General features: G+C 55.5%; 2 protein-coding genes across 10 annotated transcripts in view; one reads left to right on the top strand and one right to left on the bottom strand.

Moving 5' to 3' along the window:
- The first annotated feature begins 2,193 nt into the window (after nt 1–2,193).
- Nucleotides 2,194–7,006, top strand: PRR22 (proline rich 22). Its single transcript, XM_044419061.1, has 3 exons — nt 2,194–2,320; nt 4,019–4,081; nt 5,841–7,006. Exons 1-3 carry the CDS (start codon nt 2,194–2,196, stop codon nt 7,004–7,006), a joined length of 1,356 nt encoding a protein of 451 aa, XP_044274996.1.
- A 2,369-nt stretch (nt 7,007–9,375) lies between these two features.
- The window catches only part of RFX2 (regulatory factor X2), a 51,720-nt gene continuing 47,486 nt past the window's right edge, over nt 9,376–13,609 (bottom strand). For all 9 annotated transcript variants that reach the window (XM_044419048.1, XM_044419050.1, XM_044419047.1 and 6 more), the window contains 4 exons: nt 11,667–11,875; nt 10,538–10,691; nt 10,124–10,166; nt 9,376–10,016 (listed from right to left, as the gene is read on the bottom strand). In XM_044419048.1, the coding sequence (XP_044274983.1) occupies nt 9,889–10,016; nt 10,124–10,166; nt 10,538–10,691; nt 11,667–11,875 (534 nt within the window). In that variant the 3' untranslated portion in view covers nt 9,376–9,888. The remainder of the gene's footprint in view (nt 10,017–10,123; nt 10,167–10,537; nt 10,692–11,666; nt 11,876–13,609) is intronic.

The raw sequence follows: 13,609 nt of genomic DNA on the forward strand, positions 1-13,609 counted from the left end.
CAGGTCCCAGAGGAGCAAACCTGCCTTTCCCCCTCCAACTGCAGACATGCAGCCAGAGGACAAAGCAAACGTGGGCAGATCAGGTTTGGGCTCCACAGACATGCCTCTGCACATGGAGGGGAGTGCACACGTAATTGTCTCCCCTAGAAAGGAGAGCAGCGAGAGAGAGAGAAAGAAAACAAAGCACAGCATGGGGGCGGGGAGGGGACTCAAATGCCTCGCCTTTGCTCCTTCTCTGGAAGGATTCTGAATTTTTGGGGGACTCCCCATCCCTTGCCCACCCTGACAGGTTTGCTCAAGTCAGTGCATCTTCCCTGCTCCAAAGCGGGAGTAAGGAGCTCATTGCGCCATGAGGCTTTTTTGTGGGCATGTTGCTTGGTGTCTTATTTCTTTAAACAGATACTTAGTGGAAAAGGTCCCCTTGATAGGATCTGTGCTGTTGAAAATGTAGCAAGCAGAGCCTGAGCCTGGTTGGAATCTGGAGCTGCTTAACTGATACAGAAAAGACGTACAGGCCTCAACATACTTTGAAGAGTCGCCATGGAACATGGTTTCATGTTGGCTCCATCCCTGATGTCCTTAGATTGCAGCTGGCTTGCAAAGAACCCCTGGTGGCATTTTATGTGGTCCCTCTTCCATTTCCTGCTCCCAGCAGTCGTGCGAGGGAGGCTGGGCAGGGAACAGACGTCGGGGCGTGCTGAACTTCCCACATCCCAAGGGCCAAAGGGCAGGGCTGAAATGGCAGACAAACCTTCATTCACAACACCGGCACTGCTGACCCCACTGTTTGTGACGTTGCCTCTCTCTTAGATTAGATCCTTTGCATCCATTTCCATATGATTATTTATTGTTGCATTGCATTTTTATCTTGTCCTTTTATCTCTCACGAGGACTCTCAAGTGGCTTCCACTCCATGTTACCCTCACCTGTCCTGGGCAAGTGGCGACTAGAACCTGAGTCTCCCAGGGCCCAGTCTGACATGCTTGTTCCCAATTTCAGCACCCCCAAAATCCCCAGTAGAAGCAAGCCTATGGAAGGGCACGTAGCGAAAGCATGGCAGCCATGTTGCTTTTCCTGTCCAGGAGGGAGGGGAGAGAGGAGGAGCGGTGACCCCATGTGAACTCCTGTGACAAGGCAGAGGAATCTCAAAGGAGAGGCAAATGCGGAGAAGCCATGGTGCCTGGAACCACTCGGAATCTCAGTGCAAGTTGCAAGATGCATTATGAATTACAGCACACAAGGCTGGTGTGAATGGTGGCAAGATTATGAGTGGACGTATGTTGAGGAAGTCCTTGGGAAGATAAAGGATTCCTTCAAAGAAATAACAAAAGGTGCCAATTAACAATATATGAATGTATCTAGCATGTTTCTGGACATCATACCTGTGACATAGGGTATATAATGTTGGTTTTCGGTACTTTGAGACTCTGGTTTGGGAAGCCTCTCTGTCTCTGTTTATTCTAAAGTGCACTAGAATAAAACTTTTTGGCTCTAAGTCTTGTCTCAGGCTCCTTTTGACTTGGGGTCTGGGGTCCCCCTGGGCTTGCTCTGGCTGTTGCCTGGATGAATCCAGTAACACACTCACCCCCACCTGTGTGTGCCCCCCCTCCAGGGTGCTGTTTTGCACCAGGGGGTGGAGAGGCCGATTTTGAGCTGCCTGCAGAGTACCCCACAGAGAAAATGCCCTCAGGGGCTTCATCTGTCTCCCCAGCCATTCTAGCGGGTTTTATCCCTGCCCGGCCAGGAGCAGGTCTCGGGCCTCGCAAACGGGCCTTTAGTGCTCCTAACACTTGGCCTTACAGCAAGAGGGGACTTTGCTCTGCAATGGGGCTGTTGCATCAATCCTGGGGAAGGCCGCCTGCCATGGTCCCCGTACCCTGGGGACTGCTGTGGGCTCAGATGGCACAGGGGAGTCGAGCAGGAAGCGGGCAGCACCAGGATCCCTGTGCACAGCCCTGCGCCTCAGCACGCATCAGGTACCACACCTCCCGCCCTCTGTGGCGCCTCTGCCAGGTTCTCAGAACTTCTGTGTGCTGAGCCAGAACGCATTCCCAAGTAACCAGCACAACAGAATGCTTTGGCCCCATGGCAACGGCTCCGGGAGTCAATCCCCATGGATACACCTCCCCCACCCTTTCCCACAAAGGGCGTCCGCCACATGGGCAGACTGCACTTCAGTGCCACAGAGGGACTATGCAGCAACCCAAAATCTTTTACCCACAGCATGAGACATACCCCACCAGGCCTTTAGAACGACCGGAGGGCCAGCCAAATCTACCCTTCTCAGCTTTCGTCCTTCCAGAGAACCTTGCCTCCGTAGGTAGGACAGCACAGAAGCCGGTCGAGGGTTTCCTTTGGCATTAGCCTGAAATGATCCCTCGGGGTGCAGCTGCTCACAACTGTGCTGCAGCTGAAGTTGTCCCCCACTGCAGGGAAAGTCCACCAGGTCGGGGCCGGAGTTTGCCACCTTGCTTCTGTGCTTCCCACTGCAACTCCCGGTTGTATGAAATGGCACACACGTGTCCACGCCACATCCTCCCACTTCAGCTTCCTGGTCCCTGCTGCAAGGGAGGGTGGGTGAGTTGGGCCCATCCTTTGACTGCAGGTGCTCCATTTCTGCCCACCTCCCTTCCCTTCTCATGAGAGACAAGCTGGGTGTCCAGTCAGGACCCTTTTCCACCTTGTGCACGGAGTGCTTTCGAGAGGCTTTCCTCCCATGGAATGATGCCAATGGGACAATGTTCTGTTCTTTCGCTCCTCTTCAAACAAGAGCAGAGGGAATTCCACACGGTGCATTGTGCCAGCCACTGAGCTGTTTGAAAACACCTTGCACCATCATGCACAAATGCAGAGAACACAAAAGAGCGAAGGGCGTTGGACCTCTTCCATGCCGAGGGCTGGATGTGATTGTGAAGCTGCCTCTGGAGCTGCACTCTTGCAGTGGGCGGGCCAGGCACTCAGGATCACCCCCCGTCATAGCTTGAAGCTCTTGCCACGAGTCCCAGAACCTGGAGGGACACATTCCATCTTCCTGGAAGGGAGAAAAACTGCACAGAAGCAGGAAATGTGGGGGCCGTGCTTTCTCCTTCAAACAAATACCAGCCACAGACTGTTTTCTTTGCAGCTGTTCTTTATTGCCTCTAGTACAAATCACCCAGACCAAATCTCTGAGCATGCCCAGAGTGCTTTGTTGCACCCAATCTAGTGATTACTTCCAGGAGCTCTCCTTGCAGTTTGGCACCTGAGCCCCCATCCTGTGGGAGGGGCTCCCTGTGGGCCTGCCGACTGGCATCCTCTTGGCATGCTGCTCATCCAGTTGGGTCTCTCACCTCTGTGGGCACCATGCCAGGGATTCGGCTCAAAGAGGGTGGTCGGCCTGCGTCAAGGAGTTCCTTGTCCCCTGCAGTCCCTCCCACAGCTGTATGTCCAGCCCATTCCCAGGATCTGCCTGGTGAGGTGAGGCGCTGGCTGATCACTTGGCCTCCATCCCAACCCCTTGAGCCAAACCTGCTCCCCAGGCTCACTGAGACATTCCTCACCACTCAAACCTGAACCCGCACCTGAGATGCAGTTGGTACCCCGTGGGAGGACTTCCCCCTGCCTGCCACCCCTCTTGCTCCCAACCAGAAAAAAGGAGTGGCCTGAGAAAGGGGCGTGCCTTCCAGGGATGTCTCCTGTGGACAGGATTGGAACCCAGGGCTGTCTCCTCACAGCAGCGCGCAGGCAGCCACTGGCAAGGAAACACAGAAGACAGTCATTGAGATGTTCCAACAAGCAGCCTTCCTCTGTCCGGGGGCCCTTTCACCGAGCAGCGAAAGTCTTGGGAAGGCCACGGCAGCCTGGCAAACACTTTCATGGATCCAAGGTGGCCGGCAAATGTATTATCTGTGGCGGTCAAAGTGGCAAGGGCACGCGGGGGAGACGCCTGGCGAAGGAGGCTGGGGCAAGGGCTGTCCTCCACCAGGACATGCTCAGCACAGGCTGGCAAGAGTGGGTTCTCTTTGTGTTTCCATTGCAGGGACGCCTGCCTTGTACCAGCCCCCCAACCAAGAGAAAGAGCTTTTCGCAGCACCCCCAGCAGGTAACGCCGCATGGCCCGTTCGCAGCTGAGGGTCGGCCTGCATGGAGGGACAGGGGGCAGAAGAATGGGCCCAACTGGGGACAGGATTGGCTTTCCCACAGCACATGGGCAGCAGCCTGAGGGGCGGTGGGGGGTGTGACGTGGGCTCCCGTGTGTCCGAGGTGCCTCTTGACCAGTGTCCACGTGGCGCAAGCAGCGTGATGAAAGCCCGCAGGGATGCAGGGCCCCGCCTTTTGGGCCAAGAGATTCCTTTGAGGCAGCGTGATCACCCCTGAGCTCTTTGCTGGACAAGTGGCCAGTGGCTACAACGGGCCTGCTGAGATGGCTTGCCCAGCAGCCTGCCTTTTCTGGACTCTGCCTGGGGTCGTGGTTGTGGAAATGGCACCTCTACACTTGCCACTGAACCTCCGTGTGCAAGTTTGTAAGTTTTGGTGCACTTGTATGCTGCCACATGTGCCAAAGAACCAGTTGGGATGTTGGGGACACCCAACATTGGATGAAGGGGAGAAAGGGAGCAGCACCAGCTTGAGCTTTCCAGAGTTTCTTTCCCCAGCTCTTGAGAGAAATGCCTGACCACCCAAGGGCACAAACCAGCTCTCTCCATTTTCCCTCCACCTTTAGCCAGGACACACAGTCTCCTCATCACCATCCAGAGTCCAAGCCCTCACTCAACCCCGAAACACTTTGCACTGCATCAGTGTATCGCTGCTGGGGAGTGAGGCTTGCAGTTCAGGGGGAAATCTGGGGGGGGGGGCAACTGGAAAAAAGTCCCCAAGCTTTGATTTGCAGCTTCATGCTGCCACTCTTCTCAGAGCTAAAGACTTGACTACAGGAGATTAACTGTTATCATCGGACCTGTTGGATCTGGAATTGCTTCTGCATTTCTCCAACTGTGAGCAATCAAGCTCGATTCATACTGTTATCAACTTCTACTCCAGAATATTACAGAATGTTCCAAAGTATTTTCAGCATGGACATCCATTTTAATCCTCCTAACAACCCCTTCAGGTAGGCAAGGCTGTGAGCCTGAGACTGGCTTGCACCTTGCTTGTTCCACTAGCATCTTCCTCCAGCTATTTGAACTTGATTCCAAAATTTGCTAAGTACCATGGACAGCTCCTTCAAGTTCAGGCTGCGCCCCCAGGCACTCTTGGGTCTCTCCCTTACTGAGCCCTAATATAAGAAAGGCATCTTTCTAGGGCAAAAGATACAGAGCAGCAAAGCAAGCACACAAGGACAGCTTCTTGTAACTTGAAGCCCCGAGTGTCAGGTGGCTAGATTTGCCCCCATGCTAAGTAAGGTTCCCTGCACCCATTTGGGCTGAGGGAGGAGCTCTTGCTTCAGCCATGGATTGATCTTGCTGATAATGCAAGCCAGGACTCTACTCGTGAGCTACAGCAGTTCCAGGATCTTTCCCACTTGCCATCTCAGATGTGGCTATTACTGGGTCATTCATGGCATGAGAATGGCTTGTGCACAGAAAAGCCTCAAACAGCTTGCACCTAGAAAGCAACCTCTCAGGGCCCTTGACTTGTCTTTCCCTTGACCTGCTTAAGTGCATGCAGGGACATCCCCCGCCCCCAACGGTGGAGCACTTAGTCAGAGTCCCTTCCCCACCAAGCAAAGGAAGGTGTGCCAAGGGTTGGCTGCTGCTGTTCGAAGCGGACCGCGTTCCGGATGGGATGCAGACCACGCCTGGCACACCTGCAGTCCCCCAGCGGAATCCCTTCTGCAGCTCATGCCTCTCTCCTCCTCCCAGGATTCCACATGGCTCCGTGTGGCTGTTTCTTCGACCCCAGGATCTACCGCATCGAGTGGGCAACAGCCAATTTTGTCCAGCCTTCGGTGTACAAAGTCTCCAGCGGGCCAGGCCCACAAAGCACGTATCTTCTGGATGGCCAGAAGTACCTCAAGGGCCCCGTCCAGCCTGTTCCTTACCCCCCGTACCAACACGTTGCCAGCAACCCCCCGTTTGTTCTGCCCTTTTTCAAGACCGAGGCTCCTGCAGGGGGCAACCTGATGGACCGTGTCAGCCTCATCGGCCACCCAGTCCACAGTTCCCTGTTTGCGGACGTGCCCCGTCTCTCCGCCGAAGGCCAGGTGCCAAGCGGGGACCATGCGCTGCCAATCACGATTCCTGGACCCCCCGCAAAGGAGTCGCCTGGTAGCCCGGTTGTCGTTGCTTATGAACAGCCCAAAGGGCAGCTGGACCCCTGCCCGGATTTGGCCTTCCAAGTGTTCAAGGACTTTCCAGCAGAAGATGGCAGATTTAAGGACAGCGAAGGGAGCCAAGATTTTGTAGCGACCTCTCCGGGCCCCAGTGTCCCACCTGAAAGCCTTGGTATGCCTGGCACAGAGGTAACAACAGGCACAGGGGACAGTGCAGACCTGGAGTGCCTGCTCACCAGCGAAAGCGCGTTGCTGGAAGACCCGGAGGAGCCCTTCAGCCTCCCTGACAAGGTCCTTTTGGAAGATGCCATGAAACTCTTTGACTGCTCTCCGGCGAACTCTGACACGGAAGTGTCCCTGGATGACCTGAGCAGCGGCGGTCCCCACGGGCACCAGCACGACACTCTGCACGACGCCGGCTTCTCCAGCGAGGACTCCTCCAGCGACATCCGGTCCCTCAACCTGCCGGATGAGCTCCTGTCTTTCGACTACAGCGTCCCCGAGATCCTCAACGCAGTGACAAGCCTGGATTATCTCTATGACGTGAATGCTTTTGGGGAGGACACACGATGGGAGGTGCTGAGTTCCCAGCCCGCCCCCAAACACGAGTGCCAGTTGGAGCTGCAGCAGAAAAGGCGGAGCGGCATTGCGGCTTCCAGGAAAGCAAAACCCACAACTGGCAAGCCAAATCTGGCACCAGCACAGAGGGGCGATGGGGAAGCTCGGGAGGTGGAACCCACTCTCCCAGCAGTCTGACTGGTGTATCGGTGAGAGTGGACCTGAAGCAGAAGCAAGGCTGGTTAGACCTTCTTGTCTATTAAAAACATACACAAGGTTTTTAGAAATCTGAAGTCTGCACCAGTTTTTTCCTTTTTTGTGAGTGGGGGGTAGGTGTTGCCATGGGGGGATCGTTCACCCGTTTGGGTAAGTGGTGCAGCTGGATTAGCATGTCTCTCCTTGCTGACTTCAGAACATCCTAAGCCAGGCCTGGTGGCCCCCTGGCATCTGCCCGAGTCCTGCCAGTTCTGAATGTGGCTCCTCCAGAAAACTAGCCTGCACTGCATTTGCTAACAGCCCAATGCCTTTGGTTCCCCCCATCCCCAAATCATAATCTCTGCATGGTGAAGGAGTAACAGTTGCCTGCCTTCACATCCTTGCCCTGGGCATGCCTATTGCTCCAAAGTTGCCTGCAAGCAGTGACTCAAGCAGAGCAGCAGCAGGAGGAAGCCTTGTCTGAGAATGAGTTACTACACAGACGGTCCCCACTGGGGGGAGCTGCAGCTCCCCCCCCCTCCCCGGGTCCGCTGGCTGAGCCCAGTCCACCCACAGCTGTGGAGGGCTTGCTGCCCCCCAGCCCCCACTTTGCATCTCCCTTCCCAGATGCCTGGGGGAAGGTGTGGTAGACATGGCACCATTTCTCACAGAGCAGCTGGAGTGTGATTGATTAAGGATGATAAAGTGAGTTCAGAGCTGCAACAGAAAAATTTGCTTCGCATTGTCCTGTCACCAGTATAAGAACTCCAGCTGGGGAGGGTGTGTCTGTCTGGCCCCCGATTTGAGCCACCAAGGATATGCTCAGGGCAATTTCCCTGCAGTGCTGCCCCTCACAGAGCCCCCCACATGGTTGCGGTGGGCTTCGCCCATCACAAAAGGCTTCTTTTCCAGGATGGAAAACTTGGCCAACTTGGAAGAGTGAAGGACGAGCTGTGACAGGGAGAGTCCTGTGTTTGGTGCTACAAGGCACAACAAAGTCCCGTTTTGCAGAAGGCAAAGTGATGGTGCTGAGATGCACGCACTGCGGAGGTGCTGCAGTGATGTCCCTGGAAATGAATGTTGCAGAAGGGCAACACTGCACCGCTTGGCAGTCTTGCAACCAGTTACTTTTAATGAAAACATCTCTTTCAAAAAATCAGATGTAAATTGGGAAAGGTGGGGAGCCTGGTAGGTTCCAGGGGAGTTGTCTGTGGGCGCCCTCCACATTGGGGAGCAAGTCCGGTTCTGCAGGGCTAAGGGCTTCACAGGGTCATGGCAGAGACCCACAAGGTGCAAACCTGCCCAACATTTCCTCCTTAACGTCAACCTTTGCCATGTTACAGAATGGCCAGCAGAGGAGGCCACGGGCACCTCAGAGGGTTGTAATTCCTTCCAAGTGGGCCTCTATGAGAATTTTGTTCCAGTTCAGTTTTGATTGGGATTCACTGAATTTGCAACCTGTGGCTGCAGTCTGTACATTCTCAAGTTTGCAAGCTTCCAAGCATTCATGAATTTAAAAAAGCAAAAGAAAAGTGTTCAGCAGCCTGTGTCTGTCTGAAAAACGCACATGAGAAATGCAGGCTTCTAAAAAATGATGCAAATGAGCTTTAATCATCAGGGGAGGACACGTACTTTGAAGGAGCACGCAAGCAGCGTGCCCACTGGCAACAGTGGCTACTCACGTGCAAAGAAAAACACCTGAAGCTTGGAGCTAGATGCAGGCTTTGCTGAGCTCCAGTACAGATGTTTGGCGCCGCTCGAATTCTAGGCCAAGAACAGTTAAAGGGCATGGAGCGGAGAGAGCAAGGCCAACTGGGAGCTACTGGGAGACCACATGGTGGCTGGCAGTAGATCCGCACCTGCACCTGCGTACACAATAGCCGCCAATGCTGAAAATGCAGCCCCTGCCCAGCTCGGCTGCACATTGGCTTTGTCCAGCCACCTGTCCTTAGCCTCTGTGTGCCGCACCTGTGAAATGGGAGCAAGGGATGGGCTGCCGTTTGCTCTGCTGGCCTTCGGGAGGTTTGCCTTGGAGTCCTGCAGTTGCCGCAACATCCAATGCAGACTTGTGCGGGGTGGGGAGACTGCTTCCACTGCTGTATGCTCCCCACATCCTGTACCTGACCCTTGCTAGCAGACCTTGGGGTTCTCAGAAGTCCCACTGATCCCGCAAGCACTGATGCCCAGCTGCAGTGGGGGTGGGGAGAAGTCCCTTCCCACTTAAACTGAAGGCGGGGGGGGGGGGAAGGCGGTTCGGGGCGGGGTGTGGGAGGAGGCGGGTGAAGGCACACGGGAAGCGAGTGCGCCACCCCCCCACCCCCGGAATACGACCGTCCACCAAGGGAGTTTCAAGAAAAACACACCACCCTTTCTGCCCACAGTGTACATTTATTTGGCAAGTCAGGGAGGTGTGGGGGGATGGGAGGGTGCCAGGCAGCCCTATCTTTGCCCTCCCCTCTCCCAAATGAGGCACAGTCGAGGGGCAGACCACACAGAATCAAGTGGATCCACATCACAGTGGTATCTGGGCAAAACCTGAAAAGAAAGCTGGGGGGGGGGTGGCTGGTCTCACCGATGCCCCCCGCTGGGAACTGCTCCCCTAGCCCTGGTTCTTGGACAGTTCTGCAGTCTGTTGGACATGTCAGTAAGGCAAGAAAGAGAGAGAATGCGACAGAAAGCGGCTCTGAGGAATGCCTAGTTTCTCAGTGCAGCCTGGCCAGGCCAGCCCCAACTCGGCTCTTCTGCAAAGAGACAAGTAAACATTAAAAGGAAACTACGAGGCACTCATATTGCGGAGGAGTCGGAAATCCAGCTGAAGGGATCCCGGAAACTTTGGAATTTAGCTTCTTTCAGGGTCGGAGCCAAACGTTGCTTCTCCCATGCCCTCAGGGGGACAGAGGACTCTGGATCTCCTGCAAAGAGGGGGCCGGGTCACCCCGCTCGCGCTTCATGGGGGGCTCGCTGGCACACTGGGAATCTGCCTCCGTTTCACTCCCAAAGTCACTGACGTCATCTGGGGGGGAAATATCAACCCCAGTCACAGCTGTGGAAGAGAAGCCCCCAGGCTGTGAGACTGCCCCTCCCTCTGGAACAATGGAGTAGGGGGCAAGAAGCAAATACCTTTGTCCAGGTGAGCCGGGGATGTGGGTGTGAGATCGCTGAACTGGAAAGGGAAAATTGGGGTTGGGGTTACATTTGGCTTTTAGATTATTGAGAACTTCCCCCTCCCCACATATTTCCCACCCCACCTGTGCTCATCCAGTCCACTGGGTAACTGTGGCTCTTCAGCTTTTCAAGAAGGGGCTTCGATCACCACCTGGAGGGGCTGCGGCTCGAGCCAGGACTTTCTGCCTGTGCAGCTGGGCTCTATCACTCAGGTACGGCCCTCTGCAGCAGGCCTAGGCTGGGAACAAGCCGAATGGGTGGGGTCTTCCCCCATAAACCCAACTGCCACTGGGCACTTGCTGCTCTGGGGCCCCGCCTGAGCCCAGCATTTCCTCCCTCTGGCCACCCCTCCCCTTCTCCTGCTCTCACCTCTCCCATCACGGCAATGGGGGTCTCCCCCGTGGCTTGGGCCACACGGTGCTCCACCAGGTAAAACATGTATTCATCGTACAGCAGCCGGATCAGGTGAAAGGAGCCAAAGCTGGCCGCACTGCGCAGAGTCAGGTCTCGGATCACCATGGAGCTGCCAGGGGGACACAAGGTGAGAGGTCCGCACCATGCGGAATCCGCCTGGGGGAGCCCCTGGGGCAGCGTGGGAGACACCAGGAGCCCTGACGCCACGGGGCCCTTGCAAAGGGGGTGGGGTTGCCCAGGGGAGCAACAGCTGCGGCTGGCTGGTGGCAAGACTCGCTTCCCGGAAGGCAACAAGGCGAGATGCAGAGACGTGACTTGCTAAAACGCAAAGCTGCTTCAGAATGGAGCTTGTGAGCACAAACCAAGCTTGGTACTGGGGGTTGGAAGGGCACCAGCCACCAGTACAAAAACACACAGTGGGAAAGAAGCAGAAGGAAGCGCTGCCGCTCATTTCTGCTCCTCAGAGGCTGATCTGAGCAACGAGGTCCTCCTCCAAATTTTCCGCCCTGTTCCAGATGATCCTCACATTCCTCCCTTGAACTCAACCTCCATGCAGAGAAGAGGCTTTTTCATGGGGAGCCTATCCCTCCCCAGCTGCAGCCCCCATGAAAGTTGCCCCCCGTGTGCCAGCAGGCCCCGTGAGCCCTGGCACACACTCCCGGGCGGGGGGGGGGGGCGCCGAGACCGCAGGAAGAAAAGCGCAGCAGGGCAGCTGCTCGGAGGCCGCTTTCCTCGCTGTCGAGAAGCCTGCCTCTTGGCATGGCCAGTTCCCCCTCTGACTGACCAGAGACACTTGGGCTGGTGAGCCAAGAGCCCCTCCCGCCCGTTTCCACTGTGCCAGTACGGCTCCTTATTTGCTGCAACCTTCCTTCCGATGGGCCTGTTTCCGGGATGGGGTTTGCCCCCCAGACAACCCCATGCAACCCAGAGAGGAGGCTGCGCTGGCTGGGGGGCCCAGTGCAGGCTTCCCAGTGCCTGGGCAGGCCCCTCCTGAGCGCAGCACAGGGGAGGGGAGGGCAGGGACCCCTGGCCCTGCATCAAAGCCCCCACAGCCCCTCCCGAAGAGAAGGCGGCGACGGCTTGCCTGTAGAAGGACCACTTGAGCAGGAACTGCCGGGCCGCCCTGGGGAAGCCGGGCCCCCCCTCGTGGGGCGCCAGGGCCTGGGTCACGACGCCGTCCAGCCAGCCGGCCCACTGTTCCAGGGAGCTCTGCTGCTGCAGGGTCAGCTTGAAGTCCTGCTCCAGCTTCTGCACCAGCCCCTCCTCGCACTGGCACACCCACGAGGCTTGCTCCTGCAGCGGGCGGCACGGCACGGCACAGGCACGAGCTGGCATGAGGGCCACGAGGCGAGCGAGGCTGCCCCTGCGCACCAACCGCCCCACAAAGCAGCGCGCTTGGAAACCCGGGGGCGAGAGACGGGGTGGGCCTGGGTGTGTGTGCATGGCACCCCGTCTGCGGAGTGGTGACCCAGCTCCCCGTGGGAAGCCCCAGGGTGGCCGCCGCGCAGCCCCAGCCATATTTCCCATCAGCTGTGCACATCGGTGCACTGCCGGTGAAGCAGGGTGAAGTGCAGGATCTCTGGGACTAGCAGCCAGGGATGGCCCCTTCCCCAAGAACTGTCCAACCCCCCCCCCACCCCAAAGCCATCCCAACATCTCTGGCAGTGCATCCCCTAGTTTAATTCCTTCAGTATGTCCTGAATGTTGCACCAGCCAAGCCTCACTGCGTGACCCCTTTGGGTTCTGCTATGTGGAGGAAGGCCTCCCCCGCCACTCTCTCCATGCATTCCTCTGGACCCCTCTGTCACGTCTCCCCCTCCTCACCCTTTCTCCCAAGCGGAATTGCCCAAAAGCCGCTGGATTATTTTAGCCTTCGTTTTCTTCCCCGTCTGATACTAGAATGTCCATTGTGTGCTGAGGCAACCAGAGCTTTACCACTATTTGAAGGGTGGTCACACTAGAGATTTGGATACAGGGAGAGCAGTTTTATTTTCAATTCCTTTCCTAATCATGGCTAACATGAACTCGGCCCTTCTTCACAGCATCTGTGCGCTGGGTTAACATTTTCAGATAGCTGGCCACCACAACCCCAAGACCCCCATCAGGGTCCATTACCACGTCATCAGATCCCACTAGCTTATACATGAAATTTCCAGTGTGTGTTACATTTCCATTTTGATGCTCATTCTCCCAGTTTGACATCAAGGATTTCCTCCTTTCGGAGGCAAAAGGAAAAAAGGGGACCAGGAGGGGAAAAGAAAACAGTGATTGTTAAAATAAGGATAATTCTAATATAAGATTTAGGCAGAAGAATAGGAAAAAGTGCTATTTCATTTTGCTTGGTAATTCCTTTCATTAAGGGCTTTAGGAGGCTGTCTAGGAGAATACTAATGAAAAGATTGTAGGCCCTGCCTAGAAATTAAGAATGGCATTGCTGTGTGTTTCTTGAAGGCCCTTCAGGAAACCACTAGGTTTCAAAATGTGATCTGAAATAAGGTTTTCATAGAGTCCAAGAAGAGAACCCTTAGGTTATGGGGCCACATGGAAGTAGAATTGATTGATTGACTGACTGACTGAATGAGTTGGCTTGGTTCATTTCAGATGTGCCCCACTAGAAAGATAAAGGCTGACTTTTAGTTTTAAAATGATAAAAAAGCGAGTGCAACCCACTAATTCCTAGCATGACATCATCCAACGGCCCTGCTGCACAAGTGGGATCAGTATTTTGGAGGGTGGCAAAGGTCTTCCTATATCAGACGAATCAAATGGGCATGAACCAAACATTTTGGCTTTCTGAAGAGAATGCCAACGTTGCAGGAGAACCCTCAAGCTGGGTCCCTCAGGTGTGTTTGGACTACAGTTCCCACCAATCCAAGCCCACTTGGAGGGCCCTAGGTTTGGGGAGGCAGAGTTACACTAATCTCTGGTGGTTGTTACATTCAGAAGGGGGGGGGGGCATTCCCTGCACATACAAAAAGCATCACAGAGGTTTGGTGGCACGTGCAAGAGTAAGGGAGAGAGAAGCAG

The sequence above is a fragment of the Varanus komodoensis genome, unplaced genomic scaffold (genome assembly GCF_004798865.1).
Source record: "Varanus komodoensis strain SLA01 unplaced genomic scaffold, ASM479886v1 scaffold99, whole genome shotgun sequence".
Taxonomy (NCBI): Eukaryota; Metazoa; Chordata; class Lepidosauria; order Squamata; family Varanidae; genus Varanus; species Varanus komodoensis.

Excerpts from the sequence above, each read along its gene's own strand:
- PRR22 (XM_044419061.1), top strand. The coding sequence starts at position 2,194 with ATGCAGCAACCCAAAATCTTTTACCCACAGCATGAGACATACCCCACC. Across the intron at positions 2,321-4,018 it reads AGAGAACCTTGCCTCCGTAG|GGACGCCTGCCTTGTACCAG; the intron begins GTAGGACAGCAC and ends TTTCCATTGCAG. Across the intron at positions 4,082-5,840 it reads TTTCGCAGCACCCCCAGCAG|GATTCCACATGGCTCCGTGT; the intron begins GTAACGCCGCAT and ends TCCTCCTCCCAG.